The sequence below is a fragment of the Neoarius graeffei genome, chromosome 18 (genome assembly GCF_027579695.1).
Source record: "Neoarius graeffei isolate fNeoGra1 chromosome 18, fNeoGra1.pri, whole genome shotgun sequence".
Taxonomy (NCBI): Eukaryota; Metazoa; Chordata; class Actinopteri; order Siluriformes; family Ariidae; genus Neoarius; species Neoarius graeffei.
In genome coordinates this window covers 55720897-55746062 of record NC_083586.1, presented here as the reverse complement: position 1 = coordinate 55746062, position 25166 = coordinate 55720897, and the positions used below count along the sequence as shown (strand labels likewise).

Below are 25166 nucleotides of genomic sequence, written 5' to 3'. Positions count from 1 at the left end.
AGTGAGCTGAAGCGAGCTGAAGTGAGCTGAAAAAGGGTAGTGGAAAAGGGCCATTAGAGTCTGGTTCCTCTCAAGGTTTCTTCCTCATGTCGTCTGAAGGAGTTTTCCCTCACCAACATTGTCCTAGGCTTGCTCATTAGGGATAAAATTAGCTCATATGTTTAAAATCTTTATTTTTCTGTAAAGCTGCTTTTACGACAATGTCTGCTGTTAAAAGCGCTACACAAACTATATAAACTGACTTAAAATGAATTCAATCAGTGAGCTCCCGTGAATGACCACACATTAGATTCAGGTTTATGCTTTATGATTTTTTACTTGTAAAACAAAACACCGAGAGGAAAAAAAAAGCCCGAAAAATAAATAGGGAAATAAATGCTAACAGTAAAAAGGTATAAATATAAATATGTATATAAAATATACAGAGGATATTACATGATGGCGCCAAGATATTTAGTTTATCTTTGAGTGGTGAACATATTCATGAGTCAGTGAAGTGAACACGAGAAGATAAGCTTCATATTTTTCCATCACCATGTAATATTCTTTATATTATATGGACACATCCACAGAAAAAAAATGCAAGTTAATGAAAAGAATTTTAATTTTGAACCGGTTCGTCATTTTGACAATGCATGTCTAGTCAGTGGGAAAGCACTGGGAGTGACATCATCGGAGTGAAATATCGGGAATTGTTATACGTACAGGACACTTTTTCGATGGCATAAAAACATGTTCTAGTCCCTTCTAGCAGGTTTCATTCATTTGGTTTGACAGCATGCAATATTGTTAGTATATCGCTTACCCTACGTGTATTACGTCACTCTACCCAATGGAGAATGAGCGTTGAATATGGTTTATGATATTGCATGGTTGTCAAGACAGCATGATGTCACATGTCGGAGATGTAAAACGTCCGTCCTAGCAAGCGACTGGGACAATTTGTAAACAAACATGGCCGCCAGGTTTGCTTCGTTAAATACAGAAGATGCATTGAACACCCGAAACAAATGTGTATGTATAATAATAATAATGTCTGGCTTTTTTCGCGGTATATCAGATATATTCCATTCAGTGACTCATCTTCGACTCGTTCAGTATCATGCTAGCTGAATGGAATATATCTGATCTACCACGAAAAAAGCCAGACAATATTATTTAAATGTCACTCAGATCTGCGATGTATTTTGTATGAAAAATGCGAGTTTTTCAGCATGAGAAGATAAACTTCATATCTTCAAGCCAAAGTGATTTTCTTTTTATTATAATCGACACAAACAAAAAGTCCCCAAATTTCTCAAAACAACTCGCTCATTGATTTCCTCACGAGTGATCTCTCGAGATTTATGTCATAGTTTCGGTTCTCTGTGTACCAGATGGAGCTCATATGAAAAATACGAGTGGTGTATTTCCCAGTAAAACACTCATGTCTATATAATATAAAGCTTTTATTCACGGACCTATACCAAAATATTTGCCTTGTTGTTGTATACATATTGTGCTTACAAAAGTTATGAAAGAAACATACAGGATTAAAAAGGTGCTAAAAAGACTCTTCTGTACACATTGTAGTTTATAACATGTGGGACAGAATATATACAGTACTGTGCAAAAGTCTTATGGAAAGAAATGCTGTCGACCAAAAATGGCTTAAAAATAATGAAATGTTTCAACATTTAAAAAATAAAATAAAATAAATACTATAAACAGGAATCAGTAAGCCATAATAACTGAAACAAAGTCAGTATTTGGTGTGAGACGACACTTTGCTTTAAAAAAAAACAAAAATAGTAGTCTCAGGTCCAGTGAGTGCAGTCTTGTGCGGAAATGAGCTGTAGGTTTTACTGAGCGTCTTACAGAACCAGCCACGGTTCTTCTGGACACTTTGACCATCACGCTCGCTTCTTCATTTTACACCAAAACCCAGTAGTCTTCGTTATGTTTTCTTAATCTGAAAAGTGCTCTCTTCTTTTGTAATATGCTGCTCAGATATATTACAAACGTTTTTTTTTCTCATCTCATCTCATTATCTCTAGCTGCTTTATCCTGTTCTACAAGGAAGGTTGCAGGCAAGCTGGAGCCTATCCCAGCTGACTACAGGCGAAAAGCGGGGTACACCCTGGACAAGTCGCCAGGTCATCACAGGGCTGACACATAGACACAGACAACCATTCACACTCACATTCACACCTACGCTCAATTTAGAGTCACCAGTTAACCTAACCTGCATGTCTTTGGACTGTGGGGGAAACCGGAGCACCCGGAGGAAACCCACGCGGACACGGGGAGAACATGCAAACTCCGCACAGAAAGGCCCTCGCCGGCCATGGGGCTCGAACCCGGACCTTCTTGCTGTGAGGCGACAGCGCTAACCACTACACCACCGTGCCTCCCGTAATGTCGAAGTCATAAAATAGAAATCTATAACAAAGTTTGTATGGGGAAAAAAAGGGGTGCCAAGACTTTTGCACAGTACTGTATAATTTTGTAGCAGTGTTATTTCAGATTGTATCTTGTTGGATGCGAGAGGTCCATGTACAGTGCTTACACCTGCAGGTTTCCAGGTTTAGTTCTTGTACAGTATAAGGGACACGATCATTGCGGCAACCTATAAAAAGAGATAGAAAACACAATCTCAGCATTAAACATAAAATATTTAAGTTATTCTACGATATCGAGTTGTACATGAGCTGATAGCGGCTATAAGCCATGTGCGACGAGATTGAGTGGAATAACTGTTGTATTCTACCCACATCACTGGATTTTGAGAAACGGAGCATTTTTATTTTTTGAAAAGTTGATAAATAAAACCTTTATACAAAACATCTGAAAATTAGAATGTAAACAAACCGGTGAAATGACAGTCGCAATTTGTGAAAAATGCGATGATGATAATAATTCTTGAAAAATACATTTAAAAAAACGTATGTTCTTACCATCAAATACTTTCATTCCATATTTAGTTGCTTTTTTATTTTTATTTTTTAGGGTTTTGTTTTCGAGTAGTTTTTATTTCGTCCTCGGTTGGTTCAGCAACACGCTCCGCCATTTTGTTTTTCTCTACTCATGGTATGTGAGCTGATATCCTACTCATAGAATAGCCAATCAGAGCATGCGATTGCTCATGTCCAGTGAATATAGATATACTAAAAACAAATATCCATGTGAGAACCCTGACATTTGGCACATTTGGGCCAGATGACCATGGGAGTCACATCCATCACGTGGCTTTGCGACAAATTTGGGAAAGGACACAGTGCTATACTGTATTTGGTCTAATCCAGCTCTGCATAAATTAGTTCTGTGCGAATATACAGTACTCCTCTGAAAATGGACCCAAAGTGGTGTTAAGATTTCAGTACCTCGATAGCAGCGACACAAACGGCCACGCCCGCTAGCAAAGTCGAGTTGCTCTTCACCAACTTCACCACAGCATCGAAACAGCCGACCACATGCTGTAAGGAAAATATGAATGAATGAATAAATTAATTTTTTTTTTGAATGAATGAATTTATTTTTATTTCGAACATGTATAAAAAATTTATGTATCTATTTGTGCATGCAAAAGAAAGAAAACGAGAATTTAAAAAAATAAATAAAATAACAAAGAGCTAAGACATTACAAAACACCACATATTGTTCAAAAAAGGAGTGGGAAGAAGTACAATACTTTTTTAATTTCCCACCCCTTTTTAACTACCCTGAAATCCAAACTACATTAATACACCTATAAAAATATATTCCATATATACACTTCATGAATATCTATATAAATATTTAATTACAAAAATAAATATATACTACATACCATATATACACTTCATAAATATCTATATAAATATATAATTACAAAATATATATATATATATATATATATATATATATATATATACCACATATACACTTCATAAATATCTATATAAATATATAATTACAAAAATAAATATCTACTACATACCTATCCCTGTAAATATGAATATATAAACTATACCCATAAATAAATATATACCATATACTAAGTTAGTTCTAATATAACAATCAACCCTATTCTATTTATCCCTCATCATCCTCCGTTAACATACAAAAATAAATATGAGGGTTTTGAAATCACAAAGATGGATAAATTATATCTCAAAGAAACAGATTAGCAGTTTTAAGAGCAGGAAAAGCCTTGAAGTTGTCTAAGTTAAATATAAAGGTTATAGTGTATGACTAGGTTTGTGAGTGGACTCAGGAAGTGTACCGCTGAAGTTGCTTTATCACCATCACAGCTTTCCGTTCTTGGAGAGCAGCAGAACTGGGGGTACTGGGAGGTGCGTTTTACAAACGGGGAGCCAGTGAAGTCAGTGTAGTTGGTGTAGCCACAGCATTTCAGCTAAAAGAGCATTTGTACACATACAAATTTTGGCACTTTAGTTTGAGAATCAACAGCAATGCTATTATATTTAACAATTAATTATTCACTGAAGGTGAAGTGAATATTGGTGAATAATAACCGACAACGTCATGGTAATTATTTCATCATTATTCCACGAAATCGAGTCGTACATGAGCTGATAGCTGACGAGGTGCATAGCACCGAGTTGTCTATAAGCCATGTACAACGAGATTGAGTAGAATAATTGTTTTATTCTATCCGCGTTCACTGGATTGAGAAACGGAGCATTTTTATTTTTTGCAAATTCGATAAATAAAAACTTTATACAAAACGTCCGACAAAATCATTTCTGCTTAGAATGTAAACAAACTGGCGAAATGACAGGAGCAATTTGTTAAAAATGCTATAATAATAATAATAATAATTCTTGAAAAATACATTTTAAAAAAAGATACGTTCTTACCATCAAACACTTTCTTTCCATATTTTGTTGTTTTCTTTGTATTTTTTTTCGAGTAGATTTTTTATTTCATCCTCGATTGATTCATTAACACGCGTCACCATTTTCTTATGTTTTTTGTGGTTGGCAAACTAACTTAAAGGTGCATTACCGCCACCAACTGGGCTGGAGTGTGGAACAGGCGATTGGGAGGGGATCTATGTTCTTTTAACTTAAAGCCTAGGTTACAACTGGACATACGATTTTTTGGCCATGCGATTTTTGGCGTTTCCCAAATCACTGCGTTTTTTTGTTCGTGGAGAAAGACGCACATTGGCCGTAAGTTTGTCTTGCAACCTGAAAAAACGTAAGCGCCCGTAGAGTTTGTTTGACATGACAAAGAACCTCTGCGGCCAGCCTACGGCTCGAAAATCAGCACGTCACACACGCGCCCTCTGTGCGTTTCATGCACGTCCTCCGTGCGTTTCTTGCGTTTTTTGCACGTAGACCGGCCGTAGGAGCACGTACGGCCGGTTGTGACCGAGGCTTTAGCCATTTCTGTTTCTTTTTAAATACTTGATAAAGTGATACAGTGGTATGCAAAAGTTTGGGCACCCTGATCAAAATAGCTGTTACTGTGAACAGTTAAGCAAGTTGAAGATGAAATGATCTCCAAAAGGCATAAAGCTAAAGATGACTCATTCCTTTTATATTTTAAGCAAAAACAATTTTTTTTTATTTTCATCTTTTACATTTTCAAAATGGCGGCACGGTGGTGCAGTGGTTAGCGCTGTCGCCTCACAGCAAGAAGGTCCTGGGTTCGAGCCCCGGGGCCGGCGAGGGCCTTTCTGTGCGGAGTTTGCATGTTCTCCCCGTGTCCGCGTGGGTTTCCTCCGGGTGCTCCGGTTTCCCCCACAGTCCAAAGACATGCAGGTTAGGTTAACTGGTGACTCTAAATTGACCGTAGGTGTGAATGTGAGTGTGAATGGTTGTCTGTGTCTATGTGTCAGCCCTGTGATGACCTGGTGACTTGTCCAAGGTGTACCCCGCCTTTCGCCCGTAGTCAGCTGGGATGCGCTCCAGCTTGCCTGCGACCCTGTAGAAGGATAAAGCGGCTAGAGATAATGAGATGAGACATTTTCAAAATGACCAAAAAGGAAAAGGACTCAAAGCAAAAGTTTGGGCACCCTGCATGGTTAGTACCTAGTAACACCCACTTTGGCAAGTATCACAGCTTGTAAACACTTTTTGTAGCCAGCTAATAATCTTTCAGTTCTTACCTGGGGGATTTTCACACATTCGTCCTTGCAAAAGGCTTCCAGTTCTACAAGTTTCTTGGGCTGTCTTGCATGCGCTGCTCTTTTGAGATCTATCCACAGATTTTCAATGATGTTTAGGTCAGGGGACTGTGAGGGCCCGGGCAAAACCTTCAGCTTGGGCCTCTTGAGGTATTCCATTGTAGATTTTGAGGTGTGTTTTGGATCATCGTCTTATTGTAGGACCCATCCTCTTTTTATCTTCAACTTTTTTACAGATGGTGTGATGTTTGCTTCCAGAATTTGCTGGTATTTATTCGAATCCATTCTTCCCTCGACCAATAAAATGTGCCCTGTGCCACTGGCTGCAACACAACCCCAAAGCATGATGGATCCACTCCCATGCTTCAGAGTTGGAGAGGTGTTCTTTTCCTGGAATTTGCCACCCTTTTTTCTCCAAACATACCTTTGCACATTGTGGCCAAAAAGTTCTATTTTGATTTCATCAGTCCACAGGACTTGTTTCCAAAATGCATCAAGCTTATTTAGATGTTCATTTGCAAACTTCAGACGCTGAATTTTGTGGCTCGGATGCAGGAAAGGTTTTCTTCTGATGACTCTCCCATGAAGGTCATATTTGTTCAGGTGTCGCTGCATAGTAGAACAGTGCACCACCACTCCAGGGTCTGCGAAATCTTTCTGAAGGTCTTTTGCAGTCAAACAGGGGTTTTTATTTGCCTTTCTAGCAATCCAACGAGCAGTTCTTTCAGAAAGTTTTCTTCATCTTCCAGACCTCACCTTGATCTCCACTGTTTCTGTTAACTGCCATTTCTTAATAACATTACAATCTGAGGAAACAGCTACCTGAAAACACTTTGCTACGTTCTTGTAGCCTTCTCCTGCTTTGTGCGCACCAATTATTTTATTATTCAGAATGCGAGGGCGTTGCTTAGAGGAGCCCATGGCTGTTTATTTTAGGGACAAGTTTGAGGAGTCAGAGAATTTATCCAGCTTTGAAATCTGCATCATCTGACCTTTCCTAACGAAGAATTTGAACAAGCCACAGCTCAATAAGCTAATTAAGGTCTGGAACCTTGGTCAAAGTTACCTGAGAACTCAAATGTATTGGGGTGCCCAAACTTTCGCATGGTGTTCCTTTTCTTTTTTCACTCTCCAATTGTACAAAACAAAAATAATACACAAATCTTGCAGAAAACGGTGAGAAGAAATGTCTCGTCTTTACCTTTATGCCTTTTGGTGATCAGTTCATCTTCTGCTCACTTAACTATTCACAGTAACAGACATTTTCAGTAAAGGTGCCCAAACTTTTGCATGCCACTGTATGTCTGACTTGATGCACTCCGCCATTTTGTTTTTCTCTACTCACGGCATATGAGCTGATATCCTAGTTAGCCAATCAGAGCATGTGATTGCTCATATCCAGTGAATGTAGATAGAATAATCTCCAATATTCACTGAGCCTGAGGTGGATAATTGTTTTATTATAAATACACAGGTGATTATTTCAAAACAATAAATAGAAAATCACATAAAAAAAATTATTTAAAACTTCAAAAGCGGCAATAAAGGCGTGGCGCAGACTTGTGTCACTTATCTACGCTGAGTTATATAAAATACTTTTTGAAATTGATAAAATAAATCACAATTCCACTTTAACTTTGAATAGTTTTAGACCAAACTTTGTAGCAGCTTTAGTGATTTTAGGAACAGCGTTTTCTTTCATAACTTCCTCATTTACAGTGACGACGTGATCGGTCGCCATTTTGCTGAGTCACTCAAGGTGATTATCGAGAAATAGTCCGAATTTCTTGACCAATCAGTGCATGTGATTTCCTATAATCACCTGTGCATTTATACTAAAATACAACAATACTGTATTTATAGTCAGTTGTTATAGTGTTTGTTAAATTAAGAGAAGCTGAGACGTCTATCCTGGGACATCATGCTCCTTCACGCATATTAGAAAGTAACTTTATCCATATGTAGCTACTCATCACACACAATAAAAGTAAAACTTTCCTTAAATAAAAAATCCAAATACTTCTTTAATAGATACTTGGGTAGCAATGAAAGCACAACTCATTTACTCGAACTAGCACATACAGGTGCAAAATCTCTAAAGCTATTTTTAAAGAATGAAATTTAACGAACGCCTCTGATCACACACCGAGTTTGGATACTTGATTGTAAATTACTGTTGTGCCATTTATCCAAGGAACCAAAGAATAAAACCTAATAAACAACAGCTATTATTGTGAGATAAATATGAGCCAGCTAGCATGCTAATTGGCAAAAGATAAACGCACAATGTAGATATTTTTGTCGCGGTAGGAGATACAGTGGTGCTTGAAAGTTTGTGAACCCTTTAGAATTTTCTATGTTTCTGCATAAATATGACCTACAACATCATCAGATTTTCACACAAGTCGTAAAAGCAGATAAAGAGAACCCAGTTAAACAAATGAGACAAAAATATTATACTTGGTCATTTATTTATTGAGGAAAATGATCCAATATTACATATCTGTGAGTGGCAAAAATATGTGAACCTTTGCTTTCAGTATCTGGTGTGACCCCCTTGTGCAGCAATAACTGCAACTAAACATTTGCGGTAACTGTTGATCAGTCCTGCACACCGGCTTGGGGGAATTTTAGCCCGTTCCTCCATACAGAACAGCTTCAACTATGGGATGTTGGTGGGTTTCCTCACATGAACTGCTCGCTTCAGGTCCTTCCACAACATTTCAATTGGATTAAGGTCAGGACTTTGACTTGGCCATTCCAAAACATTAACTTTATTCTTCTTTAACCATTCTTTGGTAGAACGACTTGTGTGCTTAGGGTCGTTGTCTTGCTGCATGACCCACCTTCTCTTGAGATTCAGTTCATGGACAGATTTCCTGACATTTCCTTTAAAATTCATTGGTATAATTCAGAATTCATTGTTCCATCAATGATGGCAAGCTGTCCTGGCCCAGATGCAGCAAAACAGGCCCAAACCATGATACTACCACCACCATGTTTCACAGATGGGATAAGGTTCTTATGCTGGAATGCAGTGTTTTCCTTTCTCCAAACATAACGCTTCTCATTTAAACCAAAAAGTTCCATTTTGCTCTCATCTGTCCACAAAACATTTTTCCAATAGCCTTCTGGCTTGTCCACATGATCTTTAGCAAACTGCAGATGAGCAGCAATGTTCTTTTGGGAGAGCAGTGGCTTTCTCCTTGCAACTCTGCCATGCACACCATTATTGTTCAGTGTTCTGATGGTGGACTCATGAACATTAGCCAATGCGAGAGAGGCCTTCAGTTGCTTAGAAGTTACCCTGGGGTCCTTTGTGACCTCACTGACTATTACATGCCTTGCTCTTTGTTGGTCAACCACTCCTGGGGAGGGTAACAATGGTCTTGAATTTCCTCCATTTGTACACAATCTGTCTGACTGTGGATTGGTGGAGTCCAAACTCTTTAGAGATAGTTTTGTAACCTTTTCCAGCCTGATGAGCATCAACAACGCTTTTTCTGAGGTCCTCAGAAATCTCCTTTGTTCATGCCATGATACATGATACTTCCATAAACATGTGTTGTGAAGATCAGACTTTGATAGATCCCTGTTCTTTAAATAAAACAGGGTGCCCACTCGCACCTGATTGTCATCCCATTGATTGAAAACACCTGACTCTAATTTCACCCTCAAATTAACTGATAATCCTAGAGGTTCACATACTTTTGCCACTCACAGATATGTAATATTGGATCACTTTCCTCAATAAATAAATGACCAAGTATAATATTTTTGTCTCATTTGTTTAACTGGGTTCTCTTTATCTACTTTTAGGACTTATGTGAAAATGTGATGATGTTTTAGGTCATATTTATGCAGAAATATAGAAAATTCTAAAGGGTTCACAAACTTTCAAGCACCACTGTAGGTTGTGTTTTTATGGCGGTGACGTGGTATGTTTTTTATATATATATATATATATATATATATATATATATATATATATATATATATATATTACACAGGGTGCGATTTGTCAAAAAAACAGAAGGGGGGATGTTTTTTTTTTTTTAATCATGAAACGTCACAAAATTAAGGTAACAATAGGCTAACAGCTCAATAACATCCGATGATATCGAAGGAATAACACTAAATGAAAACGAACACTAAACCAGAGATAGTAAATTCATCTTCCTATCTCTCTGACTAAATACACGAACACTAACACACAACAAAGTTCGCATTGCTTGTCGCGTTGCTGTGATGTTTCTCTCCCTTCGGATTAAATGGACAGTGACTCGAAAATCACTAAAATACATGAATACTAAATGAACAGTTTGCTCTGATGGCGCAGTTCATGTGGCCTTTTCTGCTTTCCCGTCGGTGCGCTATCCGCCGCGTTTCGCCCTTCTTTAATCCACATTTCTGTGAATTTCTCAGCAGGGAAGGAACGCACGTCTGGCCCATTGACAGCGAGGAAAAGAAGGCTGTCAGTGTGGATACATTCATTCTGTTGCGCTCATCAGTAAGGATGTGATTCATGGCGCTAAATCCACATTCACACTCTGGATATTGTTATTATCTACAATGTATCTATTTGCTGGGGACGTTCATGAACATCAAAGCTGCCACTTCGGGTCATTTTGAAAGTGAGTGCAATGTAGACCATAGAAAACTGTGTCACAACATGCCTGTCATATCAATTTTTTTTTTGGTTTGTTTGTTTTATTGACGGGGTTGTCCCCGAGGATTTTTTTTTCAGCAGAGATAAAAACCAGAGGGGGGATGATCCCCACTATCCCCCCCAGCAAATCGCACCCAGTATATGTGTGTATGTATACAGTGGGGCAAAAAAGTATTTAGTCAGCCACCAATTGTGCAAGTTCTCCAACTTAAAAAGATGAGAGAGGCCTGTAATTTTCATCATAGGTACACTTCAACTATGAGAGACAGAATGGGGGGAAAGAATCCAGGAAATCACATTTGTAGGATTTTTAATGAATTCATTGGTAAATTCCTCGGTAAAATAAGTATTTGGTCACCTACAAACAAGCAAGATTTCTGGCTCTCACAGACCTGTAACAACTTCTTTAAGGCTGCTGGGCCATAGAAGGTTCACGCTGCACGCTGCATGCTGCACGCTGCACGCTACACGTTCACGTGAAGAACCGGACCCTGGGCCATTAAACTTCATGCTTGGATGTTCACGTGTTGCGTCTGTTCTACTTTGACCGAGTAACCAACAATATGGACTCTTCGGATGACGACGATTGCCTCATTCTGCTTTTACTGAGACAGAGGAAGAGAAAAAGGAACAGAATTTGGAGCCGAGAACACTTCCTTCTGAGAGAAACCCGTGGTGAATTTCACCGAACATTCTATAATCTGCTTGACAATCCCGATGAAGAACTATTTTTCAATTATACCATTCAATTATATTTTTTCTGAAGTTTTCCCCTGAAAGCATAGAGTTATCTCCCTAGACCCGTTCTGATTGGCTGGCGCGGCGGTGACCGCATGCATTGACTGGAATTTCCGTCTTCACGCCTAGAAAAAAGTGTGCATGTTCATTTCACGCTTCACGCGTGAAGTGTGCAGCGTGCAGCGTGCAACGTGAACGCCGTTCTATGGCCCAGAGCAAGTCATGCTACGTTTGTCCACTTTTCTTTACACGCGTGTAGCGTGCAGCGTGTAGCGTGCAGCGTGCAGCATGCAGCGTGCAGCGTGAACCTTCTATGGCCCAGCAGCCTAAGAGGCTCCTCTGTCCTCCACTCATTACCTGGATTAATGGCACCTGTTTGAACTCGTTATCAGTATAAAAGACACCTGTCCACAACCTCAAACAGTCACACTCCAAACTCCACTATGGCCAAGACCAAAGAGCTGTCAAAGGACACCAGAAACAAAATTGTAGACCTGCACCAGGCTGGGAAGACTGAATCTGCAATAGGTAAGCAGCTTGGTGTGAAGAAATCAACTGTGAGAGCAATTATTAGAAAATGGAAGACATACAAGACCACTGATAATCTCCCTCGATCTGGGGCTCCACGCAAGATCTCACCCCGTGGGGTCAAAATGATCACAAGAACGGTGAGCAAAAATCCCAGAACCACACAGGGGGACCTAGTGAATGACCTGCAGAGAGCTGGGACCAAAGTAACAAAGGCTACCATCAGTAACACACTACGCCGCCAGGGACTCAAATCCTGCAGTGCCAGACGTGTCCCCCTGCTTAAGCCAGTACATGTCCAGGCCCGTCTAAAGTTTGCTAGAGAGCATTTGGATGATCCAGAAGAGGATTGGGAGAATGTCATATGGTCAGATGAAACCAAAATAGAACTTTTTGGTAAAAACTCAACTTGTCATGTTTGGAGGAGAAAGAATGCTGAGTTGCATCCAAAGAACACCATACCTACTGTGAAGCATGGGGGTGGAAACATCATGCTTTGGGGCTGTTTTTCTACAAAGGGACCAGGACGACTGATCCGTGTAAAGGAAAGAATGAATGGGGCCATGTATCGTGAGATTTTGAGTGAAAACCTCCTTCCATCAGCAAGGGCATTGAAGATGAAACGTGGCTGGGTCTTTCAGCATGACAATGATCCCAAACACACCGCCCGGGCAATGAAGGAGTGGCTTCGTAAGAAGCATTTCAAGGTCCTGGAGTGGCCTAGCCAGTCTCCAGATCTCAACCCCATAGAAAATCTTTGGAGGGAGTTGAAAGTCCATGTTGCCCAGCGACAGCCCCAAAACATCACTGCTCTAGAGGAGATCTGCATGGAGGAATGGGCCAAAATACCAGCAAGTGTGTGTGAAAACCTTGTGAAGACTTACAGAAAACGTTTGACCTCTGTCACTGCCAACAAAGGGTATATAACAAAGTATTGAGATGAACTTTTGTTATTGACCAAATACTTATTTTCCACCATAATTTGCAAATAAATTCTTTAAAAATCAGACAATGTGATTTTCTGGATTTTTTTTTCTCATTCTGTCTCTCATAGTTGAAGTGGCCTCTCATCTTTTTAAGTGGGAGAACTTGCACAATTGGTGACTGACTAAATACTTTTTTGCCCCACTGTGTATATATATATATATATATGTATATATATATATATATATATATATATATATATATATATATATATATATATATATATATATGTATACACACACACACAGTGGTGCTTGAAAGTTTGTGACCCCTTTAGAATTTTCTATATTTCTGCATAAATATGACCTAAAACATCATCAGATTTTCACACAAGTCCTAAAAGTAGATAAAGAGAACCCAGTTAAACAAATGAGACAAAAAATATTACACTTAGTCATTTATTTATTGAGGAAAATGATCCAACATTACATATCTGTGAGTGACAAAAGTATGTGAACCTTTGCTTTCAGTATCTGGCGTGACCCCCTTGTGCAGCAATAACTGCAACTAAACGTTTGCGGTAACTGTTGATCAGTCCTGCACACCGGCTTGGAGGAATTTTAGCCCGTTCCTCCATACAGAACAGCTTCAACTCTGGGATGTTGGTGGGTTTCCTCGCATTAACTGCTCGCTTCAGGTCCTTCCACAACATTTCGATTGGAGTAAGGTCAGGACTTTGACTTGGCCATTCCAAAACATTAACTTTACCCTTCTTTAACCATTCTTTGGTAGAACGACTTGTGTGCTTAGGGTTGTTGTCTTGCTGCATGAGCCACCTTCTCTTGAGATTCAGTTCATGGACAGATGTCCTGACGTTTTCCTTTAGAATTCGCTGGTATAATTCAGAATTCATTGTTCCATCAATGATGGCAAGCCATCCTGGCTCAGATGCAGAAAAACAGGCCCAAACCATGATACTACCACCACCATGTTTCACAGATGGGATAAGGTTCTTATGCTGGAATGCAGTATTTTCTTTTCTCCAAACATAACGCTTCTCATTTAAACCAAAAAGTTCTATTTTGGTCTCATCCGTCCACAAAACATTTTTCTAATAGCTTTCTGGCTTGTCCATGTGATCTTAAGCAAACTGCAGACGAGCAGCAATGTTCTTTTTGGAGAGCAGTGGCTTTCTCCTTGCAACCCTTTCATGCACACCATTGTTCAATGTTCTCCTGATGGTGGACTCATGAACATTAACATTAGCCAATGTGAGAGAGGCCTTCAGTTGCTTAGAAGTTACCCTGGGGTCCTTTGTGACCTCTCCAACTATTACACGCCTTGCTCTTGGAGTGATCTTTGTTGGTCAACCACTCCTGGGGAGGGTAACAATGGTCTTGAATTTCCTCCGTTTGTACACAATCTTTCTGACTGTGGATTGGTGGAGTCCAAACTCTTTAGAGATAGTTTTGTAACCTTTTCCAGCCTGATGAGAATCAACAACGCTTTTTCTGAGGTCCTCAGAAATCTCCTTTGTTCGTGCCATGATACACTTCCACAAACATGTGTTGTGAAGATCAGATTTTGATAGATCCCTGTTCTTTAAATAAAACAGGGTGCCCACTCACACCTGATTGTCATCCCATTGATTGAAAACACCTGACTCTAATTTCACCTTCAAATTAACTGCTAATCCTAGAGATTCACATAGTTTTGCCACTCACAGATATGTAATATTGGATCATTTTCCTCAGTAAATAAATGACCAAGTATAATATTTTTGTCTCATTTGTTTAACTGGGTTCTCTTTATCTACTTTGAGGACTTATGTGAAAATCTGATGATGCTTTAGGTCATATTTATGCAGAAATATAGAAAATTCTCAAGGGTTTGCAAACTTTCAAGCATCACTGTATATATGTAAGACCACAGTTAATATATTTCAGCCATGAATTATGTCAGTCATGTATTATCTAAGTAATTCGAGCCTATTTTGTTCCTTCACAACTCTGAAGATAATGTTCCGAACATCTTATATTTGCGCAAGTTCTGATTAGCAACTAGCACACGGTACAAGATCAATGGCAAATTCAAGGAAAATGCGAAATGTCTGTCACATTACAGTTGCATTACACACACAGAGACAATATATTAGGCCTAAAATGAACTCTGCTGGCTAAGTTTGATGTCTGTATTATTTATTACCCTCTATATGTGGATTAGCAAATGCTAACTCGATCGCTAGGTGGTGGAGGTGTGTAGGAAGGTTAATCCTTGGTGTGTACAATAGGATTTCAAGTAGCCTATCCATGGAGTTAGAAATATTTTTAATGGTACTGAGTTAGATGTGTGTTTGGGTAAAATGTGTTACCTCAGAGCTAAACTTAGTTCAGCCACAAACTCTAGGCGCCAACGCTACGGTCACACTGCAGTTCACGATGCTTTGAGATGGGTTATCAATGAAAATGAAGCGTTTTGGTGGCGATGTGTACTTCGTACAGGCGAGCTAAAAGTTGTGGTCCCACAGCAAGCAAACACTTGGCCCGAGGAAACCTGCTTCAGAATTTTCTATGTATTGGCAGGAGAATAATCTCCGATGCTTTGCTCAATAGATTTCAATGATGCGTGACATGAGCACCAACCAATCGGCGACAATCACAAATTCGTCACCTAACCATCACCAAACTACAACTACTACTACTTCTTTTCAGCTGCTCCTGTTGGGGGTCACCACAGCAGATCTTGTTCCGCATATCTGATTTGACGTAGGTTTTTTTGTTTAGTTTTTTTTTACACTGGATGCCCTGATGCAACCATCCTCGAGCTATCCAGACTTGGGACCAGCACTAAGTATGCACTGGCTTGTGCAACCCCAGTGGCTGGGTATTTATTTTATTTTTTTACCTCATTTGCCAGAGCACCCAGAGGAAATCCACACAGACACAGTGAGAACATCCAAACTCTACACAGAAAGGCCCCTGTCAGCCATGGGGTTCAAACCCGGAACCTTCTTGCTGTGAGGTAACAGTGCAAACCACTACACCACCACGCTGCCCCTAACTATCCATCTAACCGTCATCAAACATTTGCTGAATATTCATGAACCCTTCGCCCAACCAATTACAAACCTTGGCGAAGGATCGCCTAATGTAAATGCACTTTTTAAGTCTCGGTGAATATTGGACCATGCCTCGTCACTGTGTCGCAGCCCCTGCGAGCATCAGGATATAGATTTGAGACAAATACATCTCAAGAGGCTCGGCAAAGAATCCCCAAACTTTGGGAAGTATTCTCAAACCCATCTGGAAATTTTTGCTGCTTTGTTTGTCAACGAAAACATCGCCACCAAATTTCAATGCATGCAACGAAATTTTTCATGATGTTTTTAGCCATTCATGAGGTGGAGAAGCTTGGAGAACGTTCACCATGCATCGCACGATTGGTGGCGATGCGACCAATTTTTCATCACCAAGTGTGACCAAAGTGTGGTCGCAAAACCATCGCGAGCTGTAGTGTGACCAGGGCCAAAACTAGCTCATTTAGGTCATGAAATTAATTTGTGTTGTGGATAGCTAGCTGTTCCCCCTCGATATCAAATTGAAACTGAGTGTCAAATTGAAACTCGGATACTGAAATCAGATACCACTCACGTCTACTTGTGACACCTACTTTGCTAGCATTTAACTAGCTGGATCGCTAGTAGTGATGATAGGAGGATGCTTGCAAGCTAATTACAGTTGCTGTGTGAAATAGTAAAAACTGTGTGTTCCCTCAAGTGAAATGTGTGTAATTCCCATTATTATAATAATGGGAACTATTCATCCATACAGTGCAAACTCTCCATCCTGACACAAAACAGTGAAATGTGATGTACCAGACTCATCGTTTCATTCCACGCGTTAGTGACGATGTCGTTTTGACCGTAGTCCTCTTTAATATTCTTAGCAACTTCTTCACGCAATTTATCCAGCAGTTTCTCCGCCTGAGAAAACAAACAAAATAGAATTAAACTAATGGATTAAATATTACAACAAACACACGCTCATTTCACTTTTGCTTTTAAAAAAAATCCATAGTCGACCTGTTGTACTCTTTCAGAACGTTTTTGTCCGTTATGCTTGTCACTGTATATGGCAATGAACTGCTCCTATTGGTTTAGAAAAAGGAAGTAAATTTCAGCCTGTTTGCTAAGGGGCTCTTTTGAGTTTCCTAACTGTCCAAGGTCTAATGTTAATCACAGTGCACCCAGACAGAAAAACATGAAGTTTGACTCTGAGGTCAGCACTGCTGACACACTTTGTTTCGAAATGTGAAATCAGACCATTAATCTGAATTGTTAAGAAAAGAAGGAAGTAGATGTTGGACAAGAAGGGGAATTTCAAAACAAAGCAACAACAACAAAAAAAAAACTTATTAGTAACTGAGCCATTTCACCGAATCGGAGCCATTTCCGTCCCTAGAAAATTATATGTATAAATGCACATAAAAATGTACTTTAAAATACATTTCCTTATTATGCAGAATGTCCTGCACATTGATCTGATTTCAAATTTAAGATATATAATTGTAAGGATTAATAAAAACTACCTAAAACACTGAAAAATAGCATGTGTTACCTGTCCCCGCACTCTATACTTAACTATGAAATATTATGATTAAAATCCTTCAGAAACAGTATTTCTTTTGCACTGTTGTGTGACTCCATATCCTATCCATGGTTTAAATATTTTTTTTCATAAGAAATCCACAATATCTTAGTTAAAATACACATTTTAGTTGTGTCCCTGGGTTTTCACTCAGTCCTGTTACCCAAACATATTACCCCATGTGACAAATTTGGAACATTCCATAAATCACATGCTCAACAGGAAGTTACATCAGTTGTGTCTTCTGAAGGTCATGGGAAAACCAAAAGTTAGTTCTCTCATTTCCTTTTCTGTATATTTGATGATTTTTTAACTTTGACTGATAAGGTCAATGTCAACATACTGTCCTGTTACTTAAATTATTTCTTAGATGATATTTGTTTATTTTAAAAATACAGATTTTTGGTAAATCACTAGAATGTGCCATGTGTGGTCATGCTATTAGCGATGACGCCATGTGGCTTAATTCCATGTATTAGCTAATCCTAGGCTAAAAACTCAGTCCTGTTACTTTCAGTCCTCTTACTCATATAAAGAGTATGCAGTCATCTTTGACTTCCAAACCTTTTAAAAAAATAAATAACGTAGCCTGAGGTTGACCAATACACATTTTGAATAGTTAAATATGTGTGTTATTATAATCAGTGTTGAAAAGATATAACAAATTAAGTTTTATTTGGGAGTGGTACAACAAGCAAATGGCACCCATTCGGTGGAATGTCCCAACTGATGCTTAGATAGTGGAACTTTCTTGAAATATGATGAAAATATATTTATAAAAAATGAACCTCCTATAAGAATGTATAAATCATAAATTTATGATTTAAATTACTTTTAAGATCAAGTATATGGAACAGAATGGGGTCTCGAGGACTTCTGAGACCTTGATGGACTCGATAGAAAAGCTATGGAAGCAGATGGTCAGATACAAAGCTCAGAGGACAAAGAAAGTCCACTTGGGAATGTAGGTAACAATATTTGGGAAATATTGTAGACAGCTACAGCTAAAAATAACTTGGAATTGGTCAGGGTTCTTTCATAAGCAGGTGAGACTGGGATTAAAATCTTTCTAGCACACGTCTGGGGACAGATACTGGGGACCAGTGACCGAGATGCAGTTTTCAACTGGCTGCTTGGGAAATGTATCATACTGTAAGCATCGGTGTATACAATAATAATAAGAAGAATAAGAATAATGTACACACTCTGGCTACTTTAATAGGAACTTGTTCTTGATTCTAAGATCCCTGTTCTTGGCTGGCAGGAGATGCTTTTCTGCTCACCACGGCTGTAAAGAGTTGCTATGAGTTACTATATTTTTCCTGGCAGCTCAAACCACCAATCCAGCCATTTTCCTCTGACCTCTCTTATCAACAAGGCATTTGTTGTTTGTTTCCACCCACAGAACTGCCACTCCCTCGTTCAATGTTTTTTGTTTTTTGCACCATTCTGTCTGTGTAAACTCTAGAAATTGTTGTGTGTGAAAACCCCAGGAGGTCAGCAGCTTCTGAAATACTCAAACCAGCAGTCCATCTGGCTCAAATCAACACCCAGGCCACAGTGAAAGAAAGTTACACTTCACTGTGAGATCACAATTTTTCCCATTCTGATGTTTGAACATTGTGAACATTAACTGAAGCTGTTGATTTGTATCTGCATTATTATTTTTTTAAATGCGTTGTGCTGCTGTCAAGGGATCGGCTGATTAGGGAACGGCATAAAACAAAACAGCAGGTTTATGTGTGGGTGTTCCTATAGCCAGCAAGTGTATATTCAGGATCTTTGCACTTACCGTAGGCTGGTAAAGCAGAATGAGTACAGCTGCAGCCACCTCCGCGATAAAAACAATGAGGATGATGATGAAAAACTGTAAAGACATGTGACGTTGAATATATACATTACAATAGTTCTTAAAGGAATGCTTTGGTGAACAACAACAAATGTAGTCAATCAGCCAAGGTGCTGTATGTTTACTGTCGCACAGAAACAAAATGTAATGTATAGAAATGAATGAAACTTTTCTATGTAGCTGAATACCGGAATATTATCAGGGTAGCCACCTTGGACAACTAGTTATCATGTCCTTCCTTAGACCAGTTTGAGCTTTGACCTACAAATCATTAATTTAAAATTTCAATTCCATAACACAATGATGTCATTTGAAGGAAAAAGAATCGAAGTACAAATCTGGCTGTGGATGTCTTGAAGAGATTGTGGCTGAAATAGACTTGTTAGCTTCATTAGCCTTGTAGGTCCAGCACCAAACATCAGACGCTAAACATGTCTTGGCTGTGTGACTAGATTTGGAAGTAAGAAGCAGACTTTTCATCGAGAAGGGTTATTAAAAACCAAGGTCAGAGGTCACTCACGGTCATGAGCATGCACTTATTTTTACAGCAGGCTCCACAGCAGCCCAGGAATCCCATGAAGGCGAGTATGACCCCAACAGCGATCAGCAGGTAGCCAGTGTTAGCCAGATGTGCTAATTCTGTAGGAACGTCTTTAATGTGTTCCAGCACTCCAAATATAAACTTTCTGTTAATTTCAACCAAAACTCCAATGGCCACAGTCGCAACTCCTGCAGTCTGGAGACCAAGTGAGAAAAAAATACAGATGAAAAAGGCAAAATTAGAATGTACCGTAGGTGTGGAAAAGAGAAGAGGGCAATTCCATGTAAATGTCAACCTCACCATGCAAAAATAAAGCAACATGTAATACATCAAAACCACTCCCAGAGATATCACCTAGGCCTGTATTTTACAGATGTGAATAAGTTGAACCAATTTGTAACCAACCTAATATGTCACTGTCAGTCTTTCTTTCTTATAATGTAAAACCCAAGCTAAAATCAACTTTGATCATGTACAATTCTATATTATTGCCACAAGCCACAGAAATGTATGCTAAAATCCACAAAACAGCAAAACAATAGCCATCCTAAATATTATTTAAGAACTTTGATAGTTTTAGCTGATATTTAGAGAGTTTTTCAAAGGGTTATGGTGGTTAAACTGCTGATTTTCTAAACATATGCCATGTCTATTTCAGACGCGTCACATCCATAACGGAATTTCGTCACATCCATAACACTGACTTTTCCTTCCGAAACTCTGCATGAAATACAAAATATTTTAAACAAAGATTTTTTAATATTCACCTTGGACCCCTCTATCAAATGGATATCTCCATTTCGACATTAGGTTTACGATTTCACAGAGTTTGATAAAAATGTACAGTCACCCAAGAAAAGTGATACTTTTTCTGTCACATCCATAACGCATCTTTTATTGGCATTTTCTGGCATGCCCTAGATGTACTATGGGAATTGTTCTTGTTCTATCACTTCTCCAGTATGGTACAGCCTTAAAATATGCAACACCTGTTTAAATACTGGGAGACAATAAAACATGCACTGGGTCATTTGTTGCCATTTTGAGTTCAAGTGTCACGTCCATAACGCTGGAATTGCCCAAGAGCTATAAGGAGACTGTAATTTTAGCTGAGGGAATGTGGAGTTAGAGGAAGCAGTGAGGGAGTAAAACCCAAGAAAAGCACCAACAAAAGTAGGCTGCTGTTTACTTTACTTTCTTGGTTTAAAACCAAGAAGCCGCTAAAAGCTAAACCTCAGTTTGATTCAGATTCTGTGACAAGATCTGAAAATTGTTGTTCACCAATGATCTCTCTCAAAGACACCAGACCTTCAGCAATTTGGTCAAGAAGAATTGAACAAAAATATCAAGATCCAAGGATATATAAAGCTCATCTCATCTCATCTCATTATCTCTAGCCGCTTTATCCTGTTCTACAGGGTCGCAGGCAAGCTGGAGCCTATCCCAGCTGACTACGGGCGAAAGGCAGGGTACACCCTGGACAAGTCGCCAGGTCATCACAGGGCTGACACATAGACACAGACAACCATTCACACTCACATTCACACCTACGGTCAATTTAGAGTCACCAGTTAACCTAACCTGCATGTCTTTGGACTGTGGGGGAAACCGGAGCACCTGGAGGAAACCCACGCGGACATGGGGAGAACATGCAAACTCCACACAGAAAGGCCCTCGCCGGCCACGGGGCTCAAACCCGGACCTTTTTGCTGTGAGGCGACAGCGCTAACCACTACACCACCGTGCCGCCCTGTATAAAGCTGATGGATATATCCCAGAAGACTTTCAGCTGGAGTTGCAACCAAGGTTCTACAGAAAGCAACTGTTCAATCTGTTCAAAGTGTTTGAGGTTTTTAATTTGGTTCACAATAACAATATCACTTTCAGGTGTTACACATGTTCTGCAAATCAAATGGTGACAATTCCAATTAAGTCAATTACAATACCAGGTTGTAACACTACAAAATGTGGGAAAGTTCAAGAAGGGTGAATATTTATGCAGGTCAGAGAAGGTCTTCTGAATGACCCAAGACACATACACTGGTGTCCAAAAGTCTGAGACCACTAGAGAAAATGCTTCTGTGTTGGAAGGTGTACAAAAGGTTTAATTACAAATGATATCAGCAATAACTTAAGTCAAAATGTAAATTTTATAGAACATTTGCACGAATTTGAAATTTTCTTTGGATTTGGTTTGTCTCCCATGACAGTTAGCACTCAAGTTGACATGGGCATCACAAGTTTGTGTAAAACCTAATTATTTGTGTTGGATCAAAACCACGGGCGTGTCGTTTGAACACGTTCTGCAGTGGAAGGGATAAATCTCTCGGAATATCTGACCTTTCATACAAAGGAGTTACAAATGTCACAATGTCGCAAATTTGCTTCAGTTTAATTAGTGAATTACAAATCATCCAGAATATTGAATAGTTTGGATTTTGAACATTTCCTTTTCTTTATTAGCTCATCCAGCCAACAGGCGATGAGCTTATTCCATCATGTGTTGTTCGTCATCTGTCGTTGTCCACATTTCACGAAAATCGCTTCTTCTCTCTCAATTCTTCACCAATTTTTATTCTTTTTGGCAGGAAGGTTGGTCTGCCTGGGGTGCATATGGCTTCTACCCAAATTTGCATAATTACAATTAATAATGACGATATGGAGTAATTAATCCCTAATGAGCAGTTTCCATACAAATCGCTTCTTCTCCCTCAATTTGATTCTTTCTGGCATGAAGGTAGGTCTGCCTGGGTTGCATATAACTTCTACCCAGATTTGCTTAATTACAATTATTAATTAAGTTATGGACTAATTAAGCCTTAATGAGCAGTTCAATAAAAATCGCTTCTTCTCAGTCAATTCCTCGCCATTTTGGATTCTTTCTGGAAAATAGGTCGGTATTCCTAGGGTGGATATCACTTCTATATATTGCTTGTGTATAGTGTATATAGCTTGCAACATCTATTGCACAGGTGGCACGGTGGTGTAGTGGTTAGCGCCGTCGCCTCACAGCAAGAAGGTCCGGGTTCGAGCCCCGTGGCCGGCAAGGGCCTTTCTGTGCAGAGTTTGCATGTTCTCCCCGTGTCCGTGTGGGTTTCCTCCGGGTGCTCTGGTTTCCTCCACAGTCCAAAGACATGCAGGTTAGGTTAACTGGTGACTCTAAATTGACTGTAGGTGTGAATGTGAGTGTGAATGGTTGTCTGTGTCTATGTGTCAGCCCTGTGATGACCTGGCGACTTGTCCAGGGTGTACCCCGCCTTTCGCCCGTAGTCAGCTGGGATAGGCTCCAGCTTGCCTGCGACCCTGTAGAAGGATAAAGCGGCTACAGATAATGAGATGAGATGAGATGAGATATTTAGCAAGTCCATCTCTTGTAACAAACATATCTGTGTGATTGAATATATTTGAATATTTCCATATATTAGAAATCTTTATCAGTAGCTGTTCACATAAACCAAGATTTCAAAATTTTGCTCATTTTAATCTCTGGTTATGACTAAAAAAAGAAAAAAATATGTATATAATATTTAACAGAATTTCCTGTTTTGGAAAATATGTGGTGTAGAAATCAACCTACTACACATTTGACCCAAAAACTTTTTTCCACTTTCATTGTTAGTGAAAGCACTATGGATTACCTTAGGCAGTACATTCATCAAACAGTCAGTCTCACCTCTTCATATACAGTAAATATATATATATATATATATATATAAACACACTTGGGTTTGATCCAACACCATAAATACTAAAGCTATTAATGGTATATTATGCTATCTGTATTAATGATGATCATTCAAAAAAAAAAAAAATCAACATGTTTTCTTCATTGTATTAAAAAAAAACATGACTTACAAAGATCACACTGTTGAAGAGGACCATAAGTACTCTCAGGATCCCTTCGCAAGCCATCTCGAAAGTGGTTTTTTTAAGCTCTCCTGAAAACCACGTATAAATTGAACAAACTGTTTGTTGTTTAAAGCATGCACTGCAAACCCAACTGTGAAAGGAAGTGAGTGATTGCAATTGTTCTGAAAATGTATGCTGTGTGTCAAATGTTCTGCATTTGCACAACCAAGAAGAGCAGACATGTGACGTGCTCTAGTTCCCCTGAACTCAAGCTTTCCTGTACGAGTTCAAGAAGAGTTTATTATATCCATGAATACAACCTGCAACACAATGTAATGCGAACAGTACTGTTAAATTAGTTTAGCAGTTAAAAAGATGTAGTCATAAAAATAGATTTGGGGGAAAAAAGAACTTGTCAGTCGTTTGATTTCACAAACAGTGCAGATGTTATAAAACCTAAGCCATGTTCATCAATTTTAACATGTAGGATGGTTGCCTTTTTACACACAAGCTATTTAATAAAGGAAGGCTATGAAAATGCAAGTAATATAAAAGAAGTGTGAGTTACCCTTTAGAGAAGTGATTGAGTAATCATTTATCATTTCATCATCATCAGTTCACTGAATCCATGGGTGTATCGAGGTTTTACATCAAATCTGACATCTTGTGATAAAGTACAGCTGTGATCAGAAGTTTGCATACACTCATCATGGACATGAACGTCATGGCAATATGATTGTAGATGTATCTTTGTACATAATAATAAAAAAAAGAATTGTTTTTTGAAAAATATATGCTCATTTTGAATTTGACGTCAGCAACATGTTTCAAAAAAAGTTGGGACAGGGGCATGTTTTACCACTGCATTGCATCACCCTTACTTTTAACAACACTGTAAACGTTTGAGAACTGAGGAGACCAGTTGCTGTAGTTTTGAAAGAGAAATGTTGTCCCATTCTCACCTGATATACAATTTCAGTTGCTCAACAGTTCGGGGTCTCCTTTGTCATATTTTGCGCTTCATAATGTTGCAAATGTTTTAAATGGGAGACAGGTTTGGACTACAGGAAGGCCAGTTTAGCACCTGGACTCTTTTACTACGGAGCCATGCAGCTTTAATATGTGCAGAAGGCAGTTTGGCATTGTCTTGCTGAAAGAAGGAAGGCCTTCCCTGAAAAAGATTTTATCTGGATGGCAGCATATTGCTCTGAAACGTGTATATATTAGTCAGCATTAATGATGCCTTCCCAGATGTACAAGCTACCCATGTCATGTGCACTAATGCACCCTCATACCATCACAGATGC

At 39.1% G+C, this 25166-nt stretch overlaps 1 protein-coding gene across 1 annotated transcript; it reads right to left on the bottom strand.

The window, feature by feature from the left end:
* Positions 1-2240: 2240 nt before the first annotated feature.
* On the bottom strand, positions 2241-24044 carry LOC132866782 (tetraspanin-1-like). The gene is made up of 7 exons (XM_060899557.1): positions 23866-24044; positions 19990-20205; positions 19413-19487; positions 16849-16956; positions 4244-4375; positions 3363-3455; positions 2241-2608 (listed from the first exon to the last, which is right to left on the bottom strand). Exons 1-7 carry the CDS (start codon positions 23920-23922, stop codon positions 2567-2569), a joined length of 723 nt encoding a protein of 240 aa, XP_060755540.1. The 5' UTR covers positions 23923-24044; the 3' UTR covers positions 2241-2566.
* Positions 24045-25166: the final 1122 nt, after the last annotated feature.